This window comes from Myxocyprinus asiaticus, chromosome 30 (assembly GCF_019703515.2).
Source record: "Myxocyprinus asiaticus isolate MX2 ecotype Aquarium Trade chromosome 30, UBuf_Myxa_2, whole genome shotgun sequence".
NCBI lineage: Eukaryota > Metazoa > Chordata > Actinopteri > Cypriniformes > Catostomidae > Myxocyprinus > Myxocyprinus asiaticus.
Genome location: NC_059373.1, coordinates 26,521,255 through 26,546,106, shown reverse-complemented (window position 1 = coordinate 26,546,106; position 24,852 = coordinate 26,521,255). Strand labels below are relative to the sequence as shown.

The following is a 24,852-nucleotide window of genomic DNA, read 5'->3' as shown; positions in this document are numbered from 1 at the left end:
ACCTCTGCCTCCAGTGGCCAAAGCTGGAAGTGTTGTTGAACGCAGCTCCATTTGTAAGCTTCTCAGAAGTTGCTTGTGCAAAGTGCTATCAGTTACACCAGAGGGAAAGGTAAATACATTACTTTTGATTCAAAAATATCTGATGGGGGATGGCGCTTGTAATTAATTTGGCAGATTTTATGGTACATGAACATTCAGAAGCAATGATTTCATGTGATTATGTGATCATGTTGGCTTTCAAATGACAAAAAGGCACCATAAAAGTACCCCATACGACTAGCTGAAAATCTTCCATTATGTTGGAGCACACAAATCTCATTTATTTATAACATGACAGGTCAAAACACAACACGCCAGGTTTCATGTCACTGACAAGCAATGTTGGGTAAGTTACTTTTAAAAGTAATTGACTACTGATTACTAATTACTTTAGGAAAATTGTAATTAGATTACTAATTACTTCATCTGGAAAGTAATTAGATTACTGATTGCTTTACTTTGAAGTTACTTTCTAAATCCAATCAAACCTATGAAAAACAAAAACAAATGTAACACTAATAGCTCTTTTAGTACTTTAATATTGACTGAAATATTAACCAAATTACAGCAATATACAACAAAGACAGCAACTTGGCTAAAGAGATCCAGTGCATATCTAAAAATGCAACTTAACTTTCTTATCTCAAATATGCAGTAGTAGTATCTTCAGGTATGTGTGTGTGTGTGTCTGCTATCTACAACATTCTTAGCTGTGTGTGGCATGTATGTGTACAGTAAGCTTGTTTACCTGTGTTTGTGTTGGTGTAAAAGGCAGAAAAAGAATACTAATGAACTGAAAACCTTTCTGAAAACCCATTTGCAGACAGTTTTGATAGTAAAACCATTGTGTATTTGAATGCTTGTTTCTTTTCAATGTGCATATACAGGTTTGCTTGTGTGTTGCATCATGCATGTCTGTGTGTGCATGTCTGTCTGTTTGTGTGTGTACATGTGCAGCATGTGAGTGTTTACACACCTTAACAGCGAATGGATTATTTCTACCTCCCTGCTTGTGCTCGGATGAACTGAATATCCTTTATCACTTGCACATCTGTAACGCTATAGCATTGTGTTTGTGTTTTATTGTGTACAATACATAAAGAACATAAAAAGCCGTTTGCTAAGCGACGTCTTTTTCAAAACGCCTTTCTGCAAATATTCCCACATTGTGAGTGATATATATCCCTCTGTCAGATGGGAACGAGCGCTGTTTTCCATATACACCCGAAACCGATCACCTCTCCTCCTGTGGCAGCTGCAGAGGGACACCCGATGGGACGGAGCGCGGATATTTAAGGAGGATTTGTCGGCGGCCCAGGCTGACACAGAGCTCGCTGAGATTGATTGTGAGCACATGAAAACTTGAAACGCTTCACTTCACTTTACTTTGTAATGCGTTACACCCAACACTGCTGACGAGACACACAAGAACCAATAACATTTTACATTGTGACATCAAACCTGGAGTGATGCATCACATTTGAATTGATTGTGGGTGTGAATGATTTGAGAACTATTGCGGTCTCTTTCTCACACAAAGCTATCATATGCCTTCAAATTACCTAAATATAGCACAAATTTCTTTTTTCATTTTTGGAGCTTGACAGCTCAGTCCACCATTATTTTCATTGTATGGAAAAGAGTATCTTAGATATTCCTCAAAACATCTTTTGTGTATCATGAAAGACAGAAAGTCAGACAGGTTTGGAACAATATTACAGTGAGGGTGAAATGAATACAAGACTTTTCCTTTTTGGGTGAACTATTCCTTGAAGCTTATTTCATTAATAAATAAAATCTTTTATATTTTATTTTTATTAAAAATGGATAGCCTATGCCTCATGTCAAGATGAGAACAAGCCAGACAGTATCTATAAACACTGGAGAGCAGAAGTGGTGGGGTTATCAGAGAAACAATCCAGTGTTGTTCCCTTATATTTTAAGCACCATAAAACAGGGCAAGCCCTCAGCACATTCACTAATGAATAGAGCATCTGTTTGCTCAAACATACTGTATACAGGTCGAAAGCTCAGTGTGCTGAAACAGCACTGAAACACATTTACAGCCCCCTCTGGCTCCCTCTGTGCATGGGTTGCTGAGAAAATGAGTTGTCTGCGAATCCATCAATATCAGTGTGAAACTTTAAGTTTAGACAAGATTCTGCTCACATTAAGGACAGCCAAGCATCTGTCTGAGCTCAGTGGAATAGTGGAAGTCTCTTACTAATGTTGAATCTTGTAGGTGATGGATGTGACAAGTAGTTGGACTCTACTGGCATTCTCCACAGACACTTAACCATATTGATCATGTTGTTTGTTGGGGGTTATTGCTGTACCGTCAGTGGGGAACAGGTCTCAGGAAGTAGTCAATCTCCCTCTGACAAGCAGAAGGGAGAGCAAGAAATTTGGGAGTTTTTATGCCTGACAAAAGAACCAAAAGGATGATATAGGGACTGTGCTGAGACTTACATGGTAATTAGTGTTAAAATATGATGGACCCTCTGTCAGAGCTGTAGTGCAGAAGGTGGTGGCGCACATTTTAAAAATACAATAAGAGATGTTGGCTCTTGGCGACCAGGTTAAAATTCTGGCCTGGGTTGTGTCCCAATCCAATTCCCCCCCCCCCCTCTACCTCTTACATTTCTGCCTCTACTGCCCTGCAAATAAAGGCTAAAAAAGCCAAAAAATATAACTAATCTCAAACATATTGTGATGCCATTTTAGCACCATCTTTAATGGCAAAAACAAAAGTTTGAATCAAACTTTTCAGAAACTGATTATTTATGTTTCTAGGAGCTAACATAATTATCACTGTCAATATTACAAAAAGTTCTTGGCTGGCGTGCTTTATTGTTGTTGTTTCATATTTCAATGTATGTTTTGTTTTTTCTACAACAATAAGTTCTGGTGCTCGAATCTGACTGTAAAGTGCAGCGTTGCAAGGGTGCTTAAATACAGTCAACAGTACCTGGATGCTTCACTATTAGTATCACTCCACTCTGTTCGTGGCTTTCCAGATAATGGTGGGGATTTTGATTCATTGTTCATTTTAATTTAAAATGAAAGAAACTCCATTTCTAGAGGTTGCATATTTATGCCAACAGGTGACGACAAATGAGCATCTTTTATGTTATGAGTGAGTCTTTCAATTGTTGACTCAACTGATTCGTTGCAAAAACACAGTCATTCAAAAAACACCTCTAGTTCAAAACCAGAGGATGAGTGCAGTCAGAGAGTGGAGTTGTGCACGATGATTTAATCGCCTTGTTTTGGAATTATTTTAGCTGGCGAAGAAGAAATAAACTTTATGGCCAATGTTTGTCTAAAACGTAAGTTATTTAATATTATTTAGGCTACTTGTTTGTTGAACTGTTGCATAAAAAAGACCTGCAGTCTCGTGCCTAATGCCTACGGCCAAATCGCAGCCGCGATATACTGGACAACATCACAATTGCAAGTGTAATATTGCATAAGTATATTACCATGTCATGTCCTTCAGCAATCTTTTAGTGAAATCATAATCTTTGCTGTTCTATAAAAATCTTGGATTATCTATGTGCCAGGAAATTGCTGCCCTGATATTTGGAAATAAATGGACAGCGGTCTTAAATATATCCTTCTGAAAATTCTTCCTTATCTTATTTGCGGACCTAATTGATTAAGGCCACCATCTTGTCTTTTCAACAATGATTGTAAACAATCTTTACATAATCTAGAGAGCAGTCTGGGGGAAATAAATCTAAGAAGCAGGATAAATGAGGTAGCAAAGGGGGTCAACTGATGAGTGCCATTATTTTGGGGGTGACATGGGAGCCCATCAAATGTTTATTTCAAGTTAGGATACACATATCAAAATGTCCATGCACTTTCTCACCTGAATCCTTTACATTTACAGCTAATTTCCAGGCTAGAATTAATTGCTTATCTATGTAATTTAATGAAAGCTGCACATTAATAATAGTTGCCTTGTCAAACTCTTTATTCACTCATAAACTGCTTGCCTCAGACTTGTTCAGACAATTGGTCTAAAGGAGCATGCTGTGGGTGTGCACTGAACCCATAATGCACATTTGTGCACATTTTTTTCCGTAATGAGTTTTTCTTTGGGTAAGCTCTAAATCTATGGAATGACACAACTGAATTTGTGCCTTACGAGAATATGTGGAATTTGCAACACTGCTTTCATTTTACCTCCAGATGGAATATGCATTTTATGCCGGCTGTTGCAAATGGGGTGAGAATCACTTGTACCTAGTTGGTATGCATGGGATTTGCAAAACTGGGACTTCTGTTTCACAAAGCAAAAGCAATTCTTCAGACAACAGCCCTAAAACCATCCCAACCATACGCGTGGCGCAAACAAATCAGAACAATTGCATCTTGCTGCCCACAGAAATGCACCACAGCTCATAGCCTGGCATCATCTCTTTTTTAATTACACTACAATATACAATGCTGTAATACTCAAAAAAGTTTTTATGCTGTAATTAGTCTTGCACAGGTATTTTCATTTTGCAAGCTGCTCACTCTGCAAGGTCTGCATCATTTATTTTCTGCTCTGAAATAATGCGTTCCTAAAAGTGTTTACAATTATTTATCCCCTTGAAAACACATTCACTTTTGGGCATAGGACTGATCTGGAAGTTTTGTGTTTGAGCCACAAAAAGGCTCAAAAGCTCTGAGACTGTAGACGTTGGTGAGAGACCTGAGGGACCCTCCCCAGAGAAGGAAGCTGTCTGACCATTGGAATCACAGAGCAAAGGTTTGAGGAATGACTTTAGCAGCGTATCGAGGATTCAGCATAGCACGACCTCTGAAATCTGAGTCATAGTTTCAACTGCACCGAGGACTCCTTTAATCAGCACATTAATCAGCACAATTTCTATTTTTAATAACATTGCTCAGCTGTTCATTTACACAGAAAACAAGTTACAAAGTGATATATTGTATATTTCCTTCAATACATGAACTTGTTAATCAAGAAGTCAATATTAAAGTGTTAAACTTTACCTAAAATTTAAAATTATGTAATTATATACTCACCCTCATGTTGTTTCAAATCCGTATGACATTCTGTCTTCTGTGGAACACAAAAGGAGATGTTAGGTAAGATGTTAGCCTGGTCAAAAAGATGCATTTTAGGTGTGAACTATCCCTTTAACAGTTGCATAACTTCCCCTTTTGGTACTTGTTGTTTTAACCTCTTGTGTGGAAATACACCATAGTGTCATCAGCCTCGCTACATGCAGACAGTTCTGGAAATACCTGCACTATAACACATTTGTTTATTAATAGGTAATGGAGAGAAAATATTATTTTAGACTAAATTTTCATGATCCTTGCTTTAATGAATGTGTTTTATTCTGTCGAAGTGGCATGCCGTAAATCACTTGTTTTAATGAATATTTGTCTCACAGGAATCATAAATGATAATCACTCTCACATAATTTGATAACACTTTACAATACAATTTCCTTAATAAATGGCTAGACCAGGAGAGATCTTGGAATGGCCACTTCAAAAGGCTTTATTTTTCATTCATGCTATTTTGAATATATGCCACTCAAAATTCAGGATGCATCCAGCAGGAATGTATTGTCAGTGGTGCACTGAAGAATGTCCTCAGGCTGTCCCATTAATCTCTATTAAGTAGAGACGTGTCAGCCAGGACTATGTGTGTGTGTGTGCTTTAAGCAGACAGATACCATAGCTATGTATTCACCTGCACCAAATGTGGCCTTCACAGGATATGAACGTAACATAATGAATCCAGGTTATTTTGAGACACGTTACAACATACTGTAGTTGTCTTGCTGATGTACTGCTTTAGAGGATTGAAGCAGGGCGGGGGCCGGGTCGTGATTCCGCACACCCGGCCCCTAATTGGGCTGATTAGCCCGAGAGGGATAAAGGTCGACTGGAGATGGCAGTGCGGGAGAGAGAGCGTTACGGACAGCTGTCCGACACCTACGTGTGTGTTTGTCTTTTTGGTTTAAGTTTCTTATTAAAATATTATTTATATCGTCAAGCTGGTTCTCGCCTCCTCCTTTCCATTGATGTGTTACAAGGATATAAGTTGATATAACGACGCATAATTCTGCATGCATATTACAATTAATCTAAGCTATTTAATACTTGAATCTCAGCCATTTAAATGTTCAACATCAATCCAATTGTGTAGGATGAAAAACAAGCTGCACTTTGCTTTTCTAAAACTAAATAATGAATGAGTTTCTTTCTTTTTGTTAATGGCTAATGCAATGCCTGATATTTTTTTTATTTATATTTTTTTACTTTTTTGCAAAAGTTTGGCTTGTCCTTAAGACTTTCTGTTCTGTGTCCCTGTATTTTAACTCACCACATTTCGGCAAAGCTGATTTTCTTTTATTCTCTAGCAGAAAGGAGGGAGGTGTCTTACATAAAGCAAACAGATGGGACAAGAACTTGACCTATTTCTTCATCTGGAAATCACACAACAGAAAGCAATACAAAGACAATTGTGAGAGACGGCAGTAAAGCTTGTGTAACGGGTCTATGTACAGTGCTAAAACAAGAACAAGTAAGATAAGAGGCCTCTTTTACAGTTCACCAGTATGCTGATGGTGCACCGTGGTGCTGTATTAGTGATTTATGGCATTGCGACAGTATTGTACTCAGTGTTTCCCACAGGATTTTGTGAGACTGTGGTGGGTGGACCTCGAACCCTCTAGGGGGGTCTGTGGGCATGCTCCCCCGTAAGAAAATTTAGTTCATTTTAAAGTTAAATGCATCAATCTGGTGCACTTGGAGAGCAAATTTAAGATGCTAGATCTATGAAGAACTTTGTGCTCTTGTAAACAATTTTGTGCTCTAGTAGTAATTTAATCAAACACATTAGTTGTTTTTATATGAATGTGATGACATGGCAAAAAAGTCACACCCACAAAGCATAAACGAGACAGAGTTTAACGCAGTTCACAAATGGTCAAAACACAAAATCGACTAGAGCATACATTTGAGCCAGGGCTCGACATTAAGCATTGTCATGTGCTTTTCCTTCGGACAAGTACAAATTGGTCATTCACTTGTCCAAGTAAAAAAGTTACTGTCCTTAAAAAGGACATTTAAGTTACATGCTCAAGTAACATGTCAAAGTTTATGTTGTATATTTTTCTAAAATTATGAGCGATGCCCAACCTAATAGTGTACCTATGCAATCAACTCAATTCTCTGCGACAGAAATGTAAACTGCACTGGGTAGGGGAGGAGGCTGTTGTCATATGGTAATTATTTTATGTTACGTATGGTAGTCAAATAAAGAAAAGCCTCCATCACCATCATTTACAGCTTCATCATTTCATGCTCACACTTCTATGGAATGAGATCTATTGTTTCATCATGTTATTGCAGCAAGATATACCATGTACAATAAAGGCTATACATTATCACAATACCAAAATGTCAGTAGTCGGTAGTGAAATTTGACTATTCTCAATACCAGCTTCAAACCCACAATGAATAATAACACTAACTAATATGTTAAATATGGAAGAATGGTTTCAAGTTCTTAAGTAATTATTCAAGACTAGTAATCAGTCAGTAATAAAATAACAATAAAAAACAGCAATGAACAGAAATAGATTAAAAATAATAGAACAAAAATACAAATTAAGAACATTCAGTGCTTTTAACAGCTTTAAGAAGTTTTTAACAGCAGTATGCTATCAAGTATTCAAGGAAACATTCAGAATGAAATGCAACATAAAACTGCTACTGTCTTCACTGTTTGAATGTAATACATTTATACTTATTAAAGCTACTAAAGTTATTCAGTCAAGATCAGTGAGTGTTTTCTCATTTTCTTATGGTTGATTGATTATTATAATGACACTCTAGACAGCAGCAGTTCTATTAGCTTACATTTATACTTACAAGCCCGACATTTTAATACAAATCCGCTTTTTTCTCCACTGTTTATGTTCACTTTAGACATCACTCTCTGTGTTTACATGAATGCCTCAACAAGATGGGCATTTTGGATGAATTTTGTAATGTATTTGACCAAATGGCTGACTGACTGGGAGTGAGAGATGCTTTGCCTAAGCAATGGCGCAAAACACAACATTAGAGACTTTTATGTTATAATGAGAAGTGTAAAAGTATTTTCGGTTCATTATGAAACTGTGACGGGACAAATTAGATGGGCATCCACAGTCTAGGTAATTAATGGGAAACACTGGTACTCTTATTTGCAGTACTTCTTCTTAACAGTAACATGGTTGGCAATTAAGCAGTGGTTCTGTGTTAGATCTCTGCTGCATTTACATAAAGATATCTATGACATGAAAGACTCACATGTACTTACATTCCACAGTCTTTGAATATGACCATGTGATCAACTTAATAATTACTAATGCTAATGTTTCTCTGTATGTAATTGTTTTTTATTTTTATTTTTTAGCAAAACCTCAAGTGGGTTTTATTTTAACCTCCAGTTAGTTAGTTTGTTGGTGTTAGAAGGCAATTCTATTTACACATCATCAGCTGTGTTAGTTTGTTTGGTTTCATTTTTTTTTTTCCTGGCTTTTAATTGGCTGACATATGTAAAACATATTGCCATATCAGAGTTGTTGAAAAGGGTAACATTATCAACCTTCAGGTAAATTTGGCCACATTAAAGGAATAGTTCCCCCCAAAATGAACATTCACTCATCATTTACTCATCCCTATGTCTTTCAAGATGTGTATGACTTTCTGTCTTCTGCAGAACACAAATGAAGATTTTTAGAAGAATATCTAAGAAGAAGGTCCATACAATGCAAGTGAATGGTGGCCAGAACTTTGAAGAAAAATTGGCACATAAAGTAATCCATACAACTCCATTGGTTAAAGCCATATCTTCTGAAGTGATATGATAAATGTGAGTGAGAAACAGAACAATGCTGAAGTCCTTTTATTACTATAAATTCTCCGTCCTGCCCAGTAGGTGGCGATATGCACGAAGAATGCGAATTTGCCAAAAACAAAAGAAGAATTGTCTAAGTGGAGGTTAAACTATTTATAGTTAAAATATAGGTCTTAAATATTGTTCTGTTTCTCACTCACGTCTATCATATTGCTTTTCAAGATATGGCTTTAACCACTGGAGTCGTATGGATTACTTTATGCTGCCTTTATGTGCTTTTTTTTACTTCAAAGTTCTGACCACCATTCACTTGCATTGTATGGACATACAGAGTGGAGATATTCTTCTAAAAATCTTCATTTGTGTTCTGCTGACGAAAGAAAGTCATACACATCTGGGATGGCATAAGGGTGAGTAAATGATGAGTACATTTTCATTTTTGGGTGAACTAACCCTTTAAGGTGACTGTAAATAAGCCGTCCAAATTAACTAAATTCATCCTAGATGTTAATTCAGGCCAAGGTGTTTGCTGAAATATGAAACGAGGGATGGACAGTGAGCATAACCACCCGGAGATCAGCGTGAAGCTGCTGTCAGCACCTTGGACAGCAACACTGAAATTGGACTAATGTCGGGTTTCCTCAGAGAGATGAATGTCGACAGCAGTCAGCCTATCATCTTTTGTCTGTCAAAACAGATCTAAATGCGGCTGTGCAATATGAAAGGCGCATACCTTAAGTCTAATTAAAATAAGCTTCGAAATAACCCCAGAGAATCGGAAGTGAATTTTTACCATCACGTTTGAACCTAAAATAGCTAGATGGCAGTGTTTATTTTGCTGTAATAGTGCACCTCGATGGCCAGATTGAAAGTTTAACGTTTAATAACATTTGACTTAATTGCGGGATGTCAACACCCTGCACATGAATGAATCTTTTTTAATAAACTACCGCATGTCGAACTATTCACTATGTAGACTACCACTCGACACTGGCCCTGTCATATTTACGCAGACTGAACCGAATACATATTTTAAAACGTAAAGGGCTCAGGTGGGCAATTTACCTCACATATTACCTCACAGGATACATATTTTGTAGGTTATTCAACACGTTACGAGTGACCAGTTCCGTTGTCTGGCAGTAAGGTTTTTTTTTTTTTTTTGAGCTAACATCGTAATGGAGAATGTTTTCTCTCGCGCTCTCTCTCAGCTGCGCGCGCCTGCACACACGCGCGCTCACACACATGCACTGCGCGGCAAGCGCGCGAAAGAAGCGAAGCGCTTTTCACAGGCACTCGAGCAGCCGCATCCGCCGAAGCAGCAGCATCAGTGAGCGCAGTCGTTCAGGCTGTCAACCAAGCGTCGCACGGATATCCTCACTCGGATTGCTTTTACATACCAGGTTTGTGAAGGCTCGCCATCTACGACCTTACCAAAACGGTTTCTACACACAAACAATTCGCGGAAAGGGATACCAGAGCTCTGTCAACTGCTTGGAATATATATTTGAGTGTTTACGAATTTGCATTCGCTATACGGCAGACTCAGATCAGAGCTTTCCACACCTTTGCGTAACGTGGAGACGACGGATGGTGATGTGCGCATTTGCTTGTGTATTGGACGTGGAAAGAGGGATCGGGTCGCACAGCATTTAACCAGGACCATTGTGAAACACTTTAGCTGAACCAGTACATCATCCTCTGGTTTTACGCATCTCAACTCCAGCTTTGAGGTCCGCAGGACTGCACTGAAGCATCCGAACCGCGCGCCACACCGCAAGAGAACCTATACAGTTCGCGTAGCAGTTTTCGTTAAAATCCCGTCTAATGCCTCTTCTCTTCGGGTGATCGGAACGTCCAAGACGAACCTAAAGATTGCGATGCCAGGACAGTGAGAAGGTGGATCTCAGTTGTTCTTCCTGAACAGTGGCATGGCTCCGTCCCGGAGGGACTGCAGATGTGAGATGATCTTTCTGTCGGGATGCATGCTCCTGTCCTTCTTGGGATTTCAACCTGCACTGGCGAAGGTTTGCCACGATTACACAAGGCACGGCCTGGACAACAACTGGTACACGAGGGACGGTGAGAAGTTGCCCATCATGGTCCTGATGCCGATGAACGAATCAGCGCTGATGAGCAGCATCAGTCAAGGCATTGAGCCGGCCGTTCAGCTGGCCATCCAACACATACGCGAGTCCAGGCAGTACTCCTTCTCGCTCATCACCAAAATCTACGACACAGAGGTAAGTGCATTTGGGTGTCGTTTAGAGTGGTGTCGGGGGCTGTTTCAGTTTTGGTCGTAGGCTATAATGTGCATGCTGCTGGGGTAATCTGCGGGCAGTGTGCTGTGTGCGCGCGCTCATGTGGAAAACAGGATTTTGCAATGGTCGGTACATTTGTGGAATGTCGGGTGACTTGTACCATTTTACATGAAATGTTCGGAAAAAGCAAAATGGAACAAGTTTTTGAAGTCCTCAGATTTTGTGATACAGTCCCCGCCCCCTTGGATTGAGAGTGAAGTGTACACAGGCGTTGCACAGCCTTGATGAGCTGCGCACGTGCCAATAGTTCCTGCCGTAAATGCAGCCTGTGTTCTTACATGCATGATCACTGACATTAAAAAAATGTCAGAAATCTTGAACATACTGTAAGTATTGATTTTGTACAGAATGTTTCTTTTTTTATATCTGAAATAACCAATATTCTAATGAAAATACCAATGACGAAATAGCAATTAACATTCAAATTGGCCAGTAATTCTTCATTTTGACAGTGGTTTGTGGCCAGTGCCGGTGTTGTGTCGAAGTCTGTTCCCCCATGTTTCCCCTTGGTCGAAGTCTGTTCCCCCTATATTTCGCATTAGGTTAGTGTCGAATTCTGTTCCCCCTATGTTTCCCCTTAAGGTTAGTGACAAAGTCTGTTCCCCTGTGTTTCCCCTTAGTTTAGTGTCGAAGTCTGTTCCCCTTATGTTTCCCCTTAAGATTAGTGCTGAAGTCTGTTCCCCTATGTTTCCCCTTAAGGTTAGTGTCGAAATCTGTTCCCCCTATGTTTCCCCTTAAGGTTAGTGTCGAAGTCTGTTCCCCTATGTTTCCCCTTAGTTTAGTGTCGAAGTCTGTTCCCCTTATGTTTCCCCTTAAGGTTAGTGTCGAAGTTTGTTCCCCTATGTTTCCCCTTAAGGTTAGTGTTGAAATATGTTCCCCCATGTTTCCCCTTAAGGTTAGTGTCGAAATCTGTTCCCCCTATGTTTCCCCTTAAGGTTAGTGTCGAAATCTGTTCCCCCTATGTTTCCCCTTAGTTTAGTGTCGAAGTCTGTTCCCCTTATGTTTCATTTAGGTTAGTGTCGAAATCTGTTCCCCCATGTTTCTCCTTAAGGTTAGTGTCGAAATCTGTTCCCCCTATGTTTCCCATTAAGGTTAGTGTCGAAATCTGTTCCCCCTATGTTTCCCCTTAGTTTAGTGTCGAAGTCTGTTCCCCTTATGTTTCATTTAGGTTAGTGTCGAAATCTGTTCCCCCATGTTTCCCCTTAAGGTTAGTGTCGAAGTCTGTTCCCCCATGTTTCTCCTTAAGGTTAGTGTCGAAATCTGTTCCCCCATGTTTCCCCTTAAGGTTAGTGTCGAAATCTGTTCCCCCATGTTTCCCCTTAAGGTTAGTGTCGAAATCTGTTCCCCCTATGTTTCCCCTTAGTTTAGTGTCGAAGTCTGTTCCCCCTATGTTTCCCCTTAAGGTTAGTGTCGAAGTCTGTTCCCCCATGTTTCTCCTTAAGGTTAGTGTCGAAATCTGTTCCCCCTATGTTTCCCATTAAGGTTAGTGTCGAAATCTGTTCCCCCTATGTTTCCCATTAAGGTTAGTGTCGAAATCTGTTCCCCCTATGTTTCCCCTTAGTTTAGTGTCGAAGTCTGTTCCCCTTATGTTTCATTTAGGTTAGTGTCGAAATCTGTTCCCCCATGTTTCCCCTTAAGGTTAGTGTCGAAGTCTGTTCCCCCATGTTTCTCCTTAAGGTTAGTGTCGAAATCTGTTCCCCCATGTTTCCCCTTAAGGTTAGTGTCGAAATCTGTTCCCCCATGTTTCCCCTTAAGGCTAGTGTCGAATTCTGTTCCCCCTATGTTTCCCCTTAAGGTTAGTGTCGAAATCTGTTCCCCCATGTTCCCCTTAAGGTTGGTGTCGAAGTCTGTTCCCCCTATGTTTCCCCTTAAGGTTAGTGTCGAAGTCTGTTCCCCCTATGTTTCCCATTAAGGTTAGTGTCGAAATCTGTTCCCCCATGTTTCCCCTTAAGGTTAGTGTCAAAGTCTTTTCCCCCATGTTTCCCCTTAAGGTTAGTGTCGAAGTCTGTTCCCCTATGTTTCCCCTTACTTTAGTGTCGAAGTCTGTTCCCCTTATGTTTCATTTAGGTTAGTGTCGAAATCTGTTCCCCCATGTTTCCCCTTAAGGTTAGTGTCGAAGTCTGTTCCCCCATGTTTCTCCTTAAGGTTAGTGTCGAAATCTGTTCCCCCATGTTTCCCCTTAAGGTTAGTGTCGAAATCTGTTCCCCCATGTTTCTCCTTAAGGCTAGTGTCTATTTCTGTTCCCCCTATGTTTCCCCTTAAGGTTAGTGTCGAAATCTGTTCCCCCATGTTTCCCCTTAAGGTTAGTGTCGAAGTCTTTTCCCCCATGTTTCCCCTTAAGGTTAGTGTCGAAGTCTGTTCCCCCTATGTTTCCCCTTAAGATTTGTGTCGAAGTCTGTTCCCCCTATGTTTCCCCTTAAGATTAGTGTCGAAGTCTGTTCCCCCTATGTTTCCCCTTAAGGTTAGTGTAGAAATCTGTTCCCCCATGTTTCCCCTTAAGGTTAGTGTCGAAGTCTTTTCCCCCATGTTTCCCCTTAAGGTTAGTGTCGAAGTCTGTTCCCCCATGTTTCCCCTTAAGGTTAGTGTCAAAGTCTTTTCCCCTATGTTTCTCCTTAAGATTTGTGTTGAAGTCTGTTCCCCCATGTTTCCCCTTAAGGTTAGTGTCGAAGTCTGTTCCCCCTATGTTTCCCCTTAAGATTAGTGTCGAAGTCTGTTCTCCCTATGTTTCCCCTTAAGGTTAGTGTCAAAGTCTTTTCCCCTATGTTTCCCTTAAGGTTAGTGTTGAAGTCTGTTCCCCCATGTTTCCCCTTAAGATTAGTGTCAAAGTCTGTTCCCCCTATGTTTCCCCTTAAGGTTAGTGTCGAAGTCTGTTCCCCCCATGTTTCCCCTTAGTTTAGTGTTGAAGTCTGTTCCCCCTATGTTTCCCCTTAAGGTTAGTGTCGAAGTCTGTTCCCCCTATGTTTCCCCTTAAGTTTAGTGTCGAAGTCTGTTCGCCCTATGTTTCCTCTTATGTTAGTGTCGAAGTCTGTTCCCCCTATGTTTCATTTAGGTTAGTGTTGAAGTCTGTTCCCCCTATGTTTCCCCTTATGGTTAGTGTCGAAGTCTGTTCCCCCTATGTTTCCCCTTAAGGATAGTGTCGAAGTTTTTTCCCCCTATGTTTCCCCTTAAGGTTAGTGTCGATGTCTGTTCTCCCTATGTTTCCCATTAATTTAGTGTCAAAGTCTGTTCCCCCATGTTTCCCCTTAAGATTAGTGTCAAAGTCTGTTCCCCCATGTTTCCCCTTAGTTTAGTGTCGAAGTCTGTTCCCCCTATGTTTCCCCTTAAGGTTAGTGTCGAAGTCTGTTCCCCCTATGTTTCCCCTTAAGGTTAGTGTCGAAGTCTGTTCCCCCTATGTTTCCCCTTAAGGTTAGTGTCGAAGTCTGTTCCCCCTATGTTTCCCCTTAAGGTTAGTGTCGAAGTCTGTTCCCCCTATGTTTCCCCTTAAGGTTAGTGTCGAAGTCTGTTCCCCCTATGTTTCCCCTTAAGCTTAGTGTCGAAGTCTGTTCGCCCTATGTTTCCTCTTATGTTAGTGTCAAAAGTCTGTTCCCCCTATGTTTCATTTAGGTTAGTGTTGAAGTCTGTTCCCCCTATGTTTCCCCTTATGGTTAGTGTCGAAGTCTGTTCCCCCTATGTTTCCCCTTAAGGTTAGTGTCGAAGTCTGTTCCCCCTATGTTTCCCTTTATTTTAGTGTCTAAGTCTGTTCCCCCTATGTTTCCCCTTAGTTTAGTGTCGAAGTCTGTTCCCCCTATGTTTCCCTTTAAGGTTAGTGTCGAAGTCTGTTCCCTTATGTTTCCCCTTAGTTTAGTGTCGAAGTCTGTTCCCCCTATGTTTCCCTTTAAGGTTAGTGTCGAAGTCTTTTGCCCTATGTTTCCTCTTAAGGTTAGTGTTGAAGTCTGTTCCCCCTATGTTTCCCCTTAAGGTTAGTGTCGAAGTCTGTTCCCCCTATGTTTCCCCTTAAGGTTAGTGTCGAAGTGTGTTCTCCCTATGTTTCCCATTAGTTTAGTGTCAAAGTCTGATCCCCCTATGTTTCCCCTTAAGGTTAGTGTCGAAGTCTGTTCCCCCTATGTTTCCCCTTAAGGTTAGTGTCGAAGTCTGTTCCCCCTATGTTTCCCCTTAAGGTTAGTGTCAAAGTCTGTTCGCCCTATGTTTCCTCTTATGTTAGTGTCAGAGTCTGTTCCCCCTATGTTTCATTTAGGTTAGTGTTGAAGTCTGTTTCCCCTATGTTTCCCCTTATGGTTAGTGTCGAAGTCTGTTCCCCCTATGTTTCCCCTTAAGGATAGTGTCGAAGTTTTTTCCCCCTATGTTTCCCCTTAAGGTTAGTGTCGATGTCTGTTCTCCCTATGGTTCCCATTAATTTAGTGTCGAAGTTTGTTCCTCCCATGTTTCCCCTTAGTTTAGTGTCAAAGTCTGTTCCCCCTATGTTTCCCCTTAAGGTTAGTGTCGAAGTCTGTTCCCCCATGTTTCCCCTTAAGTTTAGTGTCGAAGTCTGTTCGCCCTATGTTTCCTCTTATGTTAGTGTCGAAGTCTGTTCCCCCTATGTTTCCCCTTAAGGTTAGTGTTGAAGTCTGTTCCCCCTATGTTTCCCCTTATGGTTAGTGTCGAAGTCTGTTCCCCCTATGTTTCCCCTTTAGGTTAGTGTCGAAGTCTGTTCCCCCTATGTTTCCCCTTATGGTTAGTGTCGAAGTCTGTTCCCCCTATGTTTCCCCTTTAGGTTAGTGTCGAAGTCTGTTCCCCCTATGTTTCCCCTTAAGGTTAGTGTCGAAATCTGTTCCCCCTATGTTTCCCATTAAGGTTAGTGTCGAAATCTGTTCCCCCTATGTTTCCCCTTAGTTTAGTGTCGAAGTCTGTTCCCCTTATGTTTCATTTAGGTTAGTGTCGAAATCTGTTCCCCCATGTTTCCCCTTAAGGTTAGTGTCGAAGTCTGTTCCCCCATGTTTCTCCTTAAGGTTAGTGTCGAAATCTGTTCCCCCATGTTTCCCCTTAAGGTTAGTGTCGAAATCTGTTCCCCCATGTTTCCCCTTAAGGTTAGTGTCGAAATCTGTTCCCCCTATGTTTCCCCTTAGTTTAGTGTCGAAGTCTGTTCCCCCTATGTTTCCCCTTAAGGTTAGTGTCGAAGTCTGTTCCCCCATGTTTCTCCTTAAGGTTAGTGTCGAAATCTGTTCCCCCTATGTTTCCCATTAAGGTTAGTGTCGAAATCTGTTCCCCCTATGTTTCCCATTAAGGTTAGTGTCGAAATCTGTTCCCCCTATGTTTCCCCTTAGTTTAGTGTCGAAGTCTGTTCCCCTTATGTTTCATTTAGGTTAGTGTCGAAATCTGTTCCCCCATGTTTCCCCTTAAGGTTAGTGTCGAAGTCTGTTCCCCCATGTTTCTCCTTAAGGTTAGTGTCGAAATCTGTTCCCCCATGTTTCCCCTTAAGGTTAGTGTCGAAATCTGTTCCCCCATGTTTCCCCTTAAGGCTAGTGTCGAATTCTGTTCCCCCTATGTTTCCCCTTAAGGTTAGTGTCGAAATCTGTTCCCCCATGTTCCCCTTAAGGTTGGTGTCGAAGTCTATTCCCCCTATGTTTCCCCTTAAGGTTAGTGTCGAAGTCTGTTCCCCCTATGTTTCCCATTAAGGTTAGTGTCGAAATCTGTTCCCCCATGTTTCCCCTTAAGGTTAGTGTCAAAGTCTTTTCCCCCATGTTTCCCCTTAAGGTTAGTGTCGAAGTCTGTTCCCCTATGTTTCCCCTTACTTTAGTGTCGAAGTCTGTTCCCCTTATGTTTCATTTAGGTTAGTGTCGAAATCTGTTCCCCCATGTTTCCCCTTAAGGTTAGTGTCGAAGTCTGTTCCCCCATGTTTCTCCTTAAGGTTAGTGTCGAAATCTGTTCCCCCATGTTTCCCCTTAAGGTTAGTGTCGAAATCTGTTCCCCCATGTTTCTCCTTAAGGCTAGTGTCTATTTCTGTTCCCCCTATGTTTCCCCTTAAGGTTAGTGTCGAAATCTGTTCCCCCATGTTTCCCCTTAAGGTTAGTGTCGAAGTCTTTTCCCCCATGTTTCCCCTTAAGGTTAGTGTCGAAGTCTGTTCCCCCTATGTTTCCCCTTAAGATTTGTGTCGAAGTCTGTTCCCCCTATGTTTCCCCTTAAGATTAGTGTCGAAGTCTGTTCCCCCTATGTTTCCCCTTAAGGTTAGTGTAGAAATCTGTTCCCCCATGTTTCCCCTTAAGGTTAGTGTCGAAGTCTTTTCCCCCATGTTTCCCCTTAAGGTTAGTGTCGAAGTCTGTTCCCCCATGTTTCCCCTTAAGGTTAGTGTCAAAGTCTTTTCCCCTATGTTTCTCCTTAAGATTTGTGTTGAAGTCTGTTCCCCCATGTTTCCCCTTAAGGTTAGTGTCGAAGTCTGTTCCCCCTATGTTTCCCCTTAAGATTAGTGTCGAAGTCTGTTCTCCCTATGTTTCCCCTTAAGGTTAGTGTCAAAGTCTTTTCCCCTATGTTTCCCTTAAGGTTAGTGTTGAAGTCTGTTCCCCCATGTTTCCCCTTAAGATTAGTGTCAAAGTCTGTTCCCCCTATGTTTCCCCTTAAGGTTAGTGTCGAAGTCTGTTCCCCCCATGTTTCCCCTTAGTTTAGTGTTGAAGTCTGTTCCCCCTATGTTTCCCCTTAAGGTTAGTGTCGAAGTCTGTTCCCCCTTTGTTTCCCCTTAAGTTTAGTGTCGAAGTCTGTTCGCCCTATGTTTCCTCTTATGTTAGTGTCGAAGTCTGTTCCCCCTATGTTTCATTTAGGTTAGTGTTGAAGTCTGTTCCCCCTATGTTTCCCCTTATGGTTAGTGTCGAAGTCTGTTCCCCCTATGTTTCCCCTTAAGGATAGTGTCGAAGTTTTTTCCCCCTATGTTTCCCCTTAAGGTTAGTGTCGATGTCTGTTCTCCCTATGTTTCCCATTAATTTAGTGTCAAAGTCTGTTCCCCCATGTTTCCCCTTAAGATTAGTGTCAAAGTCTGTTCCCCCATGTTTCCCCTTAGTTTAGTGTCGAAGTCTGTTCCCCCTATGTTTCCCCTTAAGGTTAGTGTCGAAGTCTGTTCCCCCTATGTTTCCCCTTAAGGTTAGTGTCGAAGTCTGTTCCCCCTATGTTTCCCCTTAAGGTTAGTGTCGAAGTCTGTTCCCCCTATGTTTCCCCTTAAGGTTAGTGTCGAAGTCTGTTCCCCCTATGTTTCCCCTTAAGTTTAGTGTCGAAGTCTGTTCGCCCTATGTTTCCTCTTATGTTAGTGTCAAAAGTCTGTTCCCCCTATGTTTCATTTAGGTTAGTGTTGAAGTCTGTTCCCCCTATGTTTCCCCTTATGGTTAGTGTCGAAGTCTGTTCCCCCTATGTTTCCCCTTAAGGTTAGTGTCGAAGTCTGTTCCCCCTATGTTTCCCTTTATTTTAGTGTCTAAGTCTGTTCCCCCTATGTTTCCCCTTAGTTTAGTGTCGAAGTCTGTTCCCCCTATGTTTCCCTTTAAGGTTAGTGTCGAAGTCTGTTCCCTTATGTTTCCCCTTAGTTTAGTGTCGAAGTCTGTTCCCCCTATGTTTCCCTTTAAGGTTAGTGTCGAAGTCTTTTGCCCTATGTTTCCTCTTAAGGTTAGTGTTGAAGTCTGTTCCCCCTATGTTTCCCCTTAAGGTTAGTGTCGAAGTCTGTTCCCCCTATGTTTCCCCTTAAGGTTAGTGTCGAAGTGTGTTCTCCCTATGTTTCCCATTAGTTTAGTGTCAAAGTCTGATCCCCCTATGTTTCCCCTTAAGGTTAGTGTCGAAGTCTGTTCCCCCTATGTTTCCCCTTAAGGTTAGTGTCGAAGTCTGTTCCCCCTATGTTTCCCCTTAAGGTTAGTGTCAAAGTCTGTTCGCCCTATGTTTCCTCTTATGTTAGTGTCAGAGTCTGTTCCCCCTATGTTTCATTTAGGTTAGTGTTGAAGTCTGTTTCCCCTATGTTTCCCCTTATGGTTAGTGTCGAAGTCTGTTCCCCCTATGTTTCCCCTTAAGGATAGTGTCGAAGTTTTTTCCCCCTATGTTTCCCCTTAAGGTTAGTGTCGATGTCTGTTCTCCCTATGGTTCCCATTAATTTAGTGTCAAAGTCTGTTCCCCCATGTTTCCCCTTAAGATTAGTGTCAAAGTCTGTTCTCCCTATGTTTCCCCTTAAGGTTAGTGTCGAAGTCTGTTCCCCCTATGTTTCCCCTTAAGGTTAGTGTCGAAGTTTGTTCCTCCCATGTTTCCCCTTAGTTTAGTGTCAAAGTCTGTTCCCCCTATGTTTCCCCTTAAGGTTAGTGTCGAAGTCTGTTCCCCCATGTTTCCCCTTAAGTTTAGTGTCGAAGTCTGTTCGCCCTATGTTTCCTCTTATGTTAGTGTCGAAGTCTGTTCCCCCTATGTTTCCCCTTAAGGTTAGTGTTGAAGTCTGTTCCCCCTATGTTTCCCCTTATGGTTAGTGTCGAAGTCTGTTCCCCCTATGTTTCCCCTTTAGGTTAGTGTCGAAGTCTGTTCCCCCTATGTTTCCCTTTATTTTAGTGTCGAAGTCTGTTCCCCCTATGTTTCCCCTTAGTTTAGTGTCGAAGTCTGTTCCCCCTATGTTTCCCCTTAAGGTTAGTGTCGAAGTCTGTTCCCTTATGTTTCCCCTTAGTTTAGTGTCGAAGTCTGTTCCCCCTATGTTTCCCTTTAAGGTTAGTGTCGAAGTCTGTTCCCTTATGTTTCCCCTTAGTTTAGTGTCGAAGTCTGTTCCCCCTATGTTTCCCTTTAAGGTTAGTGTTGAAGTTTGTTCCCTTATGTTTCCCCTTAGTTTAGTGTCGAAGTCTGTTCCCCCTATGTTTCCCTTTAAGGTTAGTGTCGAAGTCTTTTGCCCTATGTTTCCTCTTAAGGTTAGTGTTGAAGTCTGTTCCCCCTATGTTTCCCCTTAAGATTAGTGTCGAAGTCTGTTCCCCCTATGTTTCCCCTTAAGGTTAGTGTCGAAGTCTGTTCCCCTATGTTTCTCCTTAGGTTAGTGTCGATGTCTGTTCCCCCTGTGTTTCCACTTATGTTAGTGTCGAAGTCTTTTCCCCCTATGTTTCTTTTAGGTTAGTGTCGAAGTCTTTTTCCCCTATGTTTCCCCTTAATGTTAGTGTTGAAGTCTTTTCCCCCTATGTTTCCCCTTAAGGTTAGTGCCAATGTCTCTTCCCCCTACGTTTAATGTTTAACGGCGTTACGAGGAACAATAACCTAAGAGGAAACATAGGGGGAGCAGACTTCAACACAACACCGGTTCTAGCCTTTTGGGGGCCCTAAGCAAAAATGTGTTTAGTGGCCCCCATCAGTATGTTTGTAAAAGTACATATAATGTCTTTGACAGTTTGTGGGCCCCCTGACGGATCATACTGTAAATACTGTAAAGTCAACGTGGGAAGTCCAGTAGTTTGCTGGTACAACAGTCTACTAATTTAGACAGTCACGTGAAACAAAAGTGATGTTTTCTCGCTGTTCTCAGAGTTCCTATCAAATGACATGATATTATAAATATTTTATACATATGAAAGGTTGGGTTGCCTGCATATGGCAGTAATTAATTTGCCCCTTATTTCTTCTCTACATGACCCGAGGTCCTGAAGGATAAATCAAATTTGAGAGTGCTATGTACAGAAACAGTAGGTAATACCAAATGGAATATAATTGTTGTTTTTTGATTAATTGATTAGTAAATTGATTGCTTTAACCTTTTGTTACTCATTGTCATTGATGTTGGATTGATTGAGGAAATTTCGAAAACCCATTCTGTTACTCAGGTCTTTCAATATAACGTGACAAATAGTTCTGTGGTATATTTTTACTAGTTATTTTGGTTAGTTAAAGGAATATTCCGGGTTCAATACAAGTTAAGCTCAGCCAACAGCATTTGTGGCATAATGTTGATTAAAACAAAAATCTGTGTCGACTTGTCCCTCCTTTTCACAAAAAAGCACAAATTTGGGTTATAATGAGGCACTTACGTACAATGGAAGTTAAAGTGGCCAATCCGTAAACGTTAAAATGCTCACTGTTTCAAAAGTATAGCAACAATATGCGGGTTAAAATGATTTTTGAGTGATAAAATCGCTTACTAACCTTTTCAGTGTAAAGTTATAATTAATTTAAAAATGACGACTTAATGGCACAAACCTTAAAATAAGCATAAAAATTACAAATTAAACAACTTTACAGCTCAAATAAAACACAATTTTTAACAGAAGAATTAATGTAAGTACTTTTATGAAATTGTAAGCTTCACATTTCTGCCTTTCAAACCAGAAAAGTATTTGTGGGAATCAACAATATGCCACAAATGCTGTTGATTGATCTTAACTTGTACTGAACCCAGAATATTCAGTTAATTAAACACTCATTAAATTTCACTGACTAACTAGTTAACTAAATTATGAAAATAATAATAATAATAATAATAATAATAATAATAATAATAGTAAATAAACCACATTGTTGGATATGCCCATACTTAGATAGCACATCTGGAAAGCATCACATTCTACTTAACATCTGCTAAACATCTTAAAAAGATCAGATCTACATACATTCTAAATCATAAACATCTCAAAGACATCTGCTGAATGTCTTATTGTTATCCGAGCGGAAATGTCTTATAGACGTACTGCAGATGAGCAAACAACCTAAAAAATGTGTCTTCCAGATGTAAACACACCCATCAGATAGCCATCTGGGCAATGTACCTGTGCTATCAGGGCAGTTACACCTAATTGTTTTAAGGAAGTGACCTACTGTATTGAATTTCGTGTTCGTATTATTTTTGTGACAATAACGCCTCTGGAAATGTGAGAAATATTCCTTTATGAATGAGGCACATTTTGGCCTCTCACATTCCACTATTTCTGGTTGTGCAATCACCTGGGGAGATGAGAAGCTAATCAATCACTATTTATCACCATAGTTTCATAAGTGTGACAACAGGGAAATAAGAAAGCGCGGGAAAATGTGTGGCTGGAGGTTTGTGCAATTATCGATGTGAAACATAAGTGTAAATTACCAAGGTGTTAAAATATCTGTAAAAGTTAGCTCATTAGAATTAAAATGTTGCAATGTACAAAGCATATGCTAGCATGCTAGAAACTGAATCATTTGACATGAATATGAAGGTACATGACTTCAAATGTCAGGTGATGTGTTATCAATCCATATAACTAGATTGCCCATTGATTGCCATTTTGATTAAGCGACATTTTGTTAAACAAAACTGCTTCTTTTAACAAACACACATATGGTTCGTCTTTTACGTTGCCTTGATTTAGCTACAATGCATTTATGCTCTGAGAGGCTTTAGGTTATATTTCTCTCCACTCTTTGACACAAAACATAATGAGATGAATATCAATACTTGGCGGCTTGTTTTTACAGCAGCAATATAAACCTATTTCGATTCAACCATCTCTAGATATTACATGTCAAACAGCTACGTGCATGCGTCCATGAATTCTTGCAAAGCTTACATGTAAATGTGTGTAAACTGGTTAAGAAGAATAAGCCACTAAAAAAAAAAAAATGTATATGCAAAGTGCAACCAGCCTCTGGCATCATTTACTGTAATGTGCAATGCCATGGTGAATGACAAACCTATAATGAGCATTTTTACATGAAACTAAAAACATGGTAACTTTTATATATTCAACCACTTATGAAATAATTGAAATTTTGTTTTCAGACTTTAATACCTTTTTTTTTTTTTTTTTTTTTTGTTTGTTGTCTGTGGAAGTGTGCTGTCCATGTCATTATATACACTGATGTTTTTATTTTAGTTACATTACATCTTTTCCCCATTTCCAAACCTCTGTTTTCCTCTCCCATGCATTCACTCCCATACACAAGTACACATTCAACACAACACCCACAAACATTAAACAAAGCAAGCATCAGTAGCAGTGCATATGCATGCAAGGATTTAACAGGGCAGATGTAAGTAATCAGTCCCAGAGCAGAGGCTCTTTATCCCTTTATCCCCTCTCAACATCTCCCCAGGCAAGCAGAACCCATCCGCTCGCCTGGGCCTGGGTGCTACCGGCCGTGCCCACAGCGCTCAGCCTTTCACAGATCCACTTGAAAGATCTGGAGAGAAATTAAAGAGAGTACCCCACTGAATATTTGCACTGTGAAGGCCCCCCTCAGTATCTTCAGTGAACTGGAGATCATTAGCTGTGCTAAAGGTCACAGTTTGGTCATAGATCATCTAGACAGCATGCCTGTCATCTATCTGAGCAAAGTTTTGTTGCAGTTTTGTACTTTCATCTTTGATATTAATATTGTTTGTGTTGAATAGTTTTTCATCCACTTAAAATAGCGAGCAGGGCACAAATAGCATTGCAAGAAAAGCAAGAAAAAGCATTACTGCACTTTTATTGTGCAATGATTTTAAAAATGACTCAATTGTTGTCTGTTGTACTGCTTATAGCCTACAAAGTGATTACGTCCTTAGGCAATGCACTTCCTCATTTTTGGCAGTGTTTAAAATAATTTTCTTTATATTTATGTTAATATGGATTCAATACTTAATATTTAGAGAAAGGAATTTACGTCAGACCAAAGCACCATGTAAAAGTCAATGTGAAACAGTGATCTGAAACATGAAATGCTTCTAATATGAAGAAATAAAGGCTCAGGGTCTGTTCCTGATGAAAGAATGAGAGGCAGTGGACCAACATTTGCACCTCATAGAGTTTCAGCAGATTGTGTGCCTACCTAAAAAGTAAAATAAAAAGATTCTCAGGCTCTATTTTTGTAAGTGCGCTAAGCGCAGTGCTACGCGCAACCACTGTGCATTACGTCTTATCCAATTTTAATGAGAGCACTAATTCTAAGCGCAATTTTCACGGCAAGTGGCCGTGGTTGGGAGTGTTTGCGCTATCTGTGGGTGCATGGTTTCGAACTATAGGTGTATTGTACTAGACATGTGACGGAATCAAATTTTCACATCACGATAATTGCTGAAGCTTTTATTATGGTGTACGGTATTATCACGGTATTGAATTGCATTACAAAAATGGAGTGAAAGATAAACAAACTTTATTTTTGTTCTCTTAAAAATAAGTTTAATTACTTTTTAAAACCAAACTGGCCTTTAAATGATCAGATAACAAAGAACTTTTAAAAGAACCTTGAACATTTAAACAACTACCATCAACACCATAGATACATAACCAAATATAACATTTAGTTGATGTCTTATATTTAAATGGTCATTCTGCCACAGGGCCACTGATCATTACAGATCAGAACAGACCTTGTCTTGTTGTGGCTATTGTTAAAGTAAGGCTAGACTAATTTTATCAAGTCTGCTCCTAGACTACAACAATAGTATGCATGTTTTTTTTTCTTTCTGGATAGCAAGCCAGTTGCTAATATATAGCAAGGCGCTAGCTACAAATTTAATAACCACAAGCTCACACACACTGTATGGCAATGCATGTTTGCGTGGCATTCTAACTTGAAATTAATTTGATTTCAGAACTTAGTATCAGATTATTCCAGCTGTATTTTAGTTGTTAATTCAAGACACAAAGGTTACTGTGTAGCTAACAGAGTTTTAGTGAACTAATCTTCGGTCACTTGAAAGCA

At 40.2% G+C, this 24,852-nt stretch overlaps 1 protein-coding gene across 1 annotated transcript in view; it reads left to right on the top strand.

The window, feature by feature from the left end:
* The first annotated feature begins 10,279 nt into the window (after positions 1 to 10,279).
* LOC127420807 (gamma-aminobutyric acid type B receptor subunit 2-like) overlaps positions 10,280 to 24,852 on the top strand; it is a 382,579-nt gene continuing 368,006 nt past the window's right edge. The window contains exon 1 of the mRNA XM_051663355.1: positions 10,280 to 11,166. Coding sequence (XP_051519315.1) covers positions 10,855 to 11,166 — 312 coding nt within the window. The 5' untranslated portion in view covers positions 10,280 to 10,854. The remainder of the gene's footprint in view (positions 11,167 to 24,852) is intronic.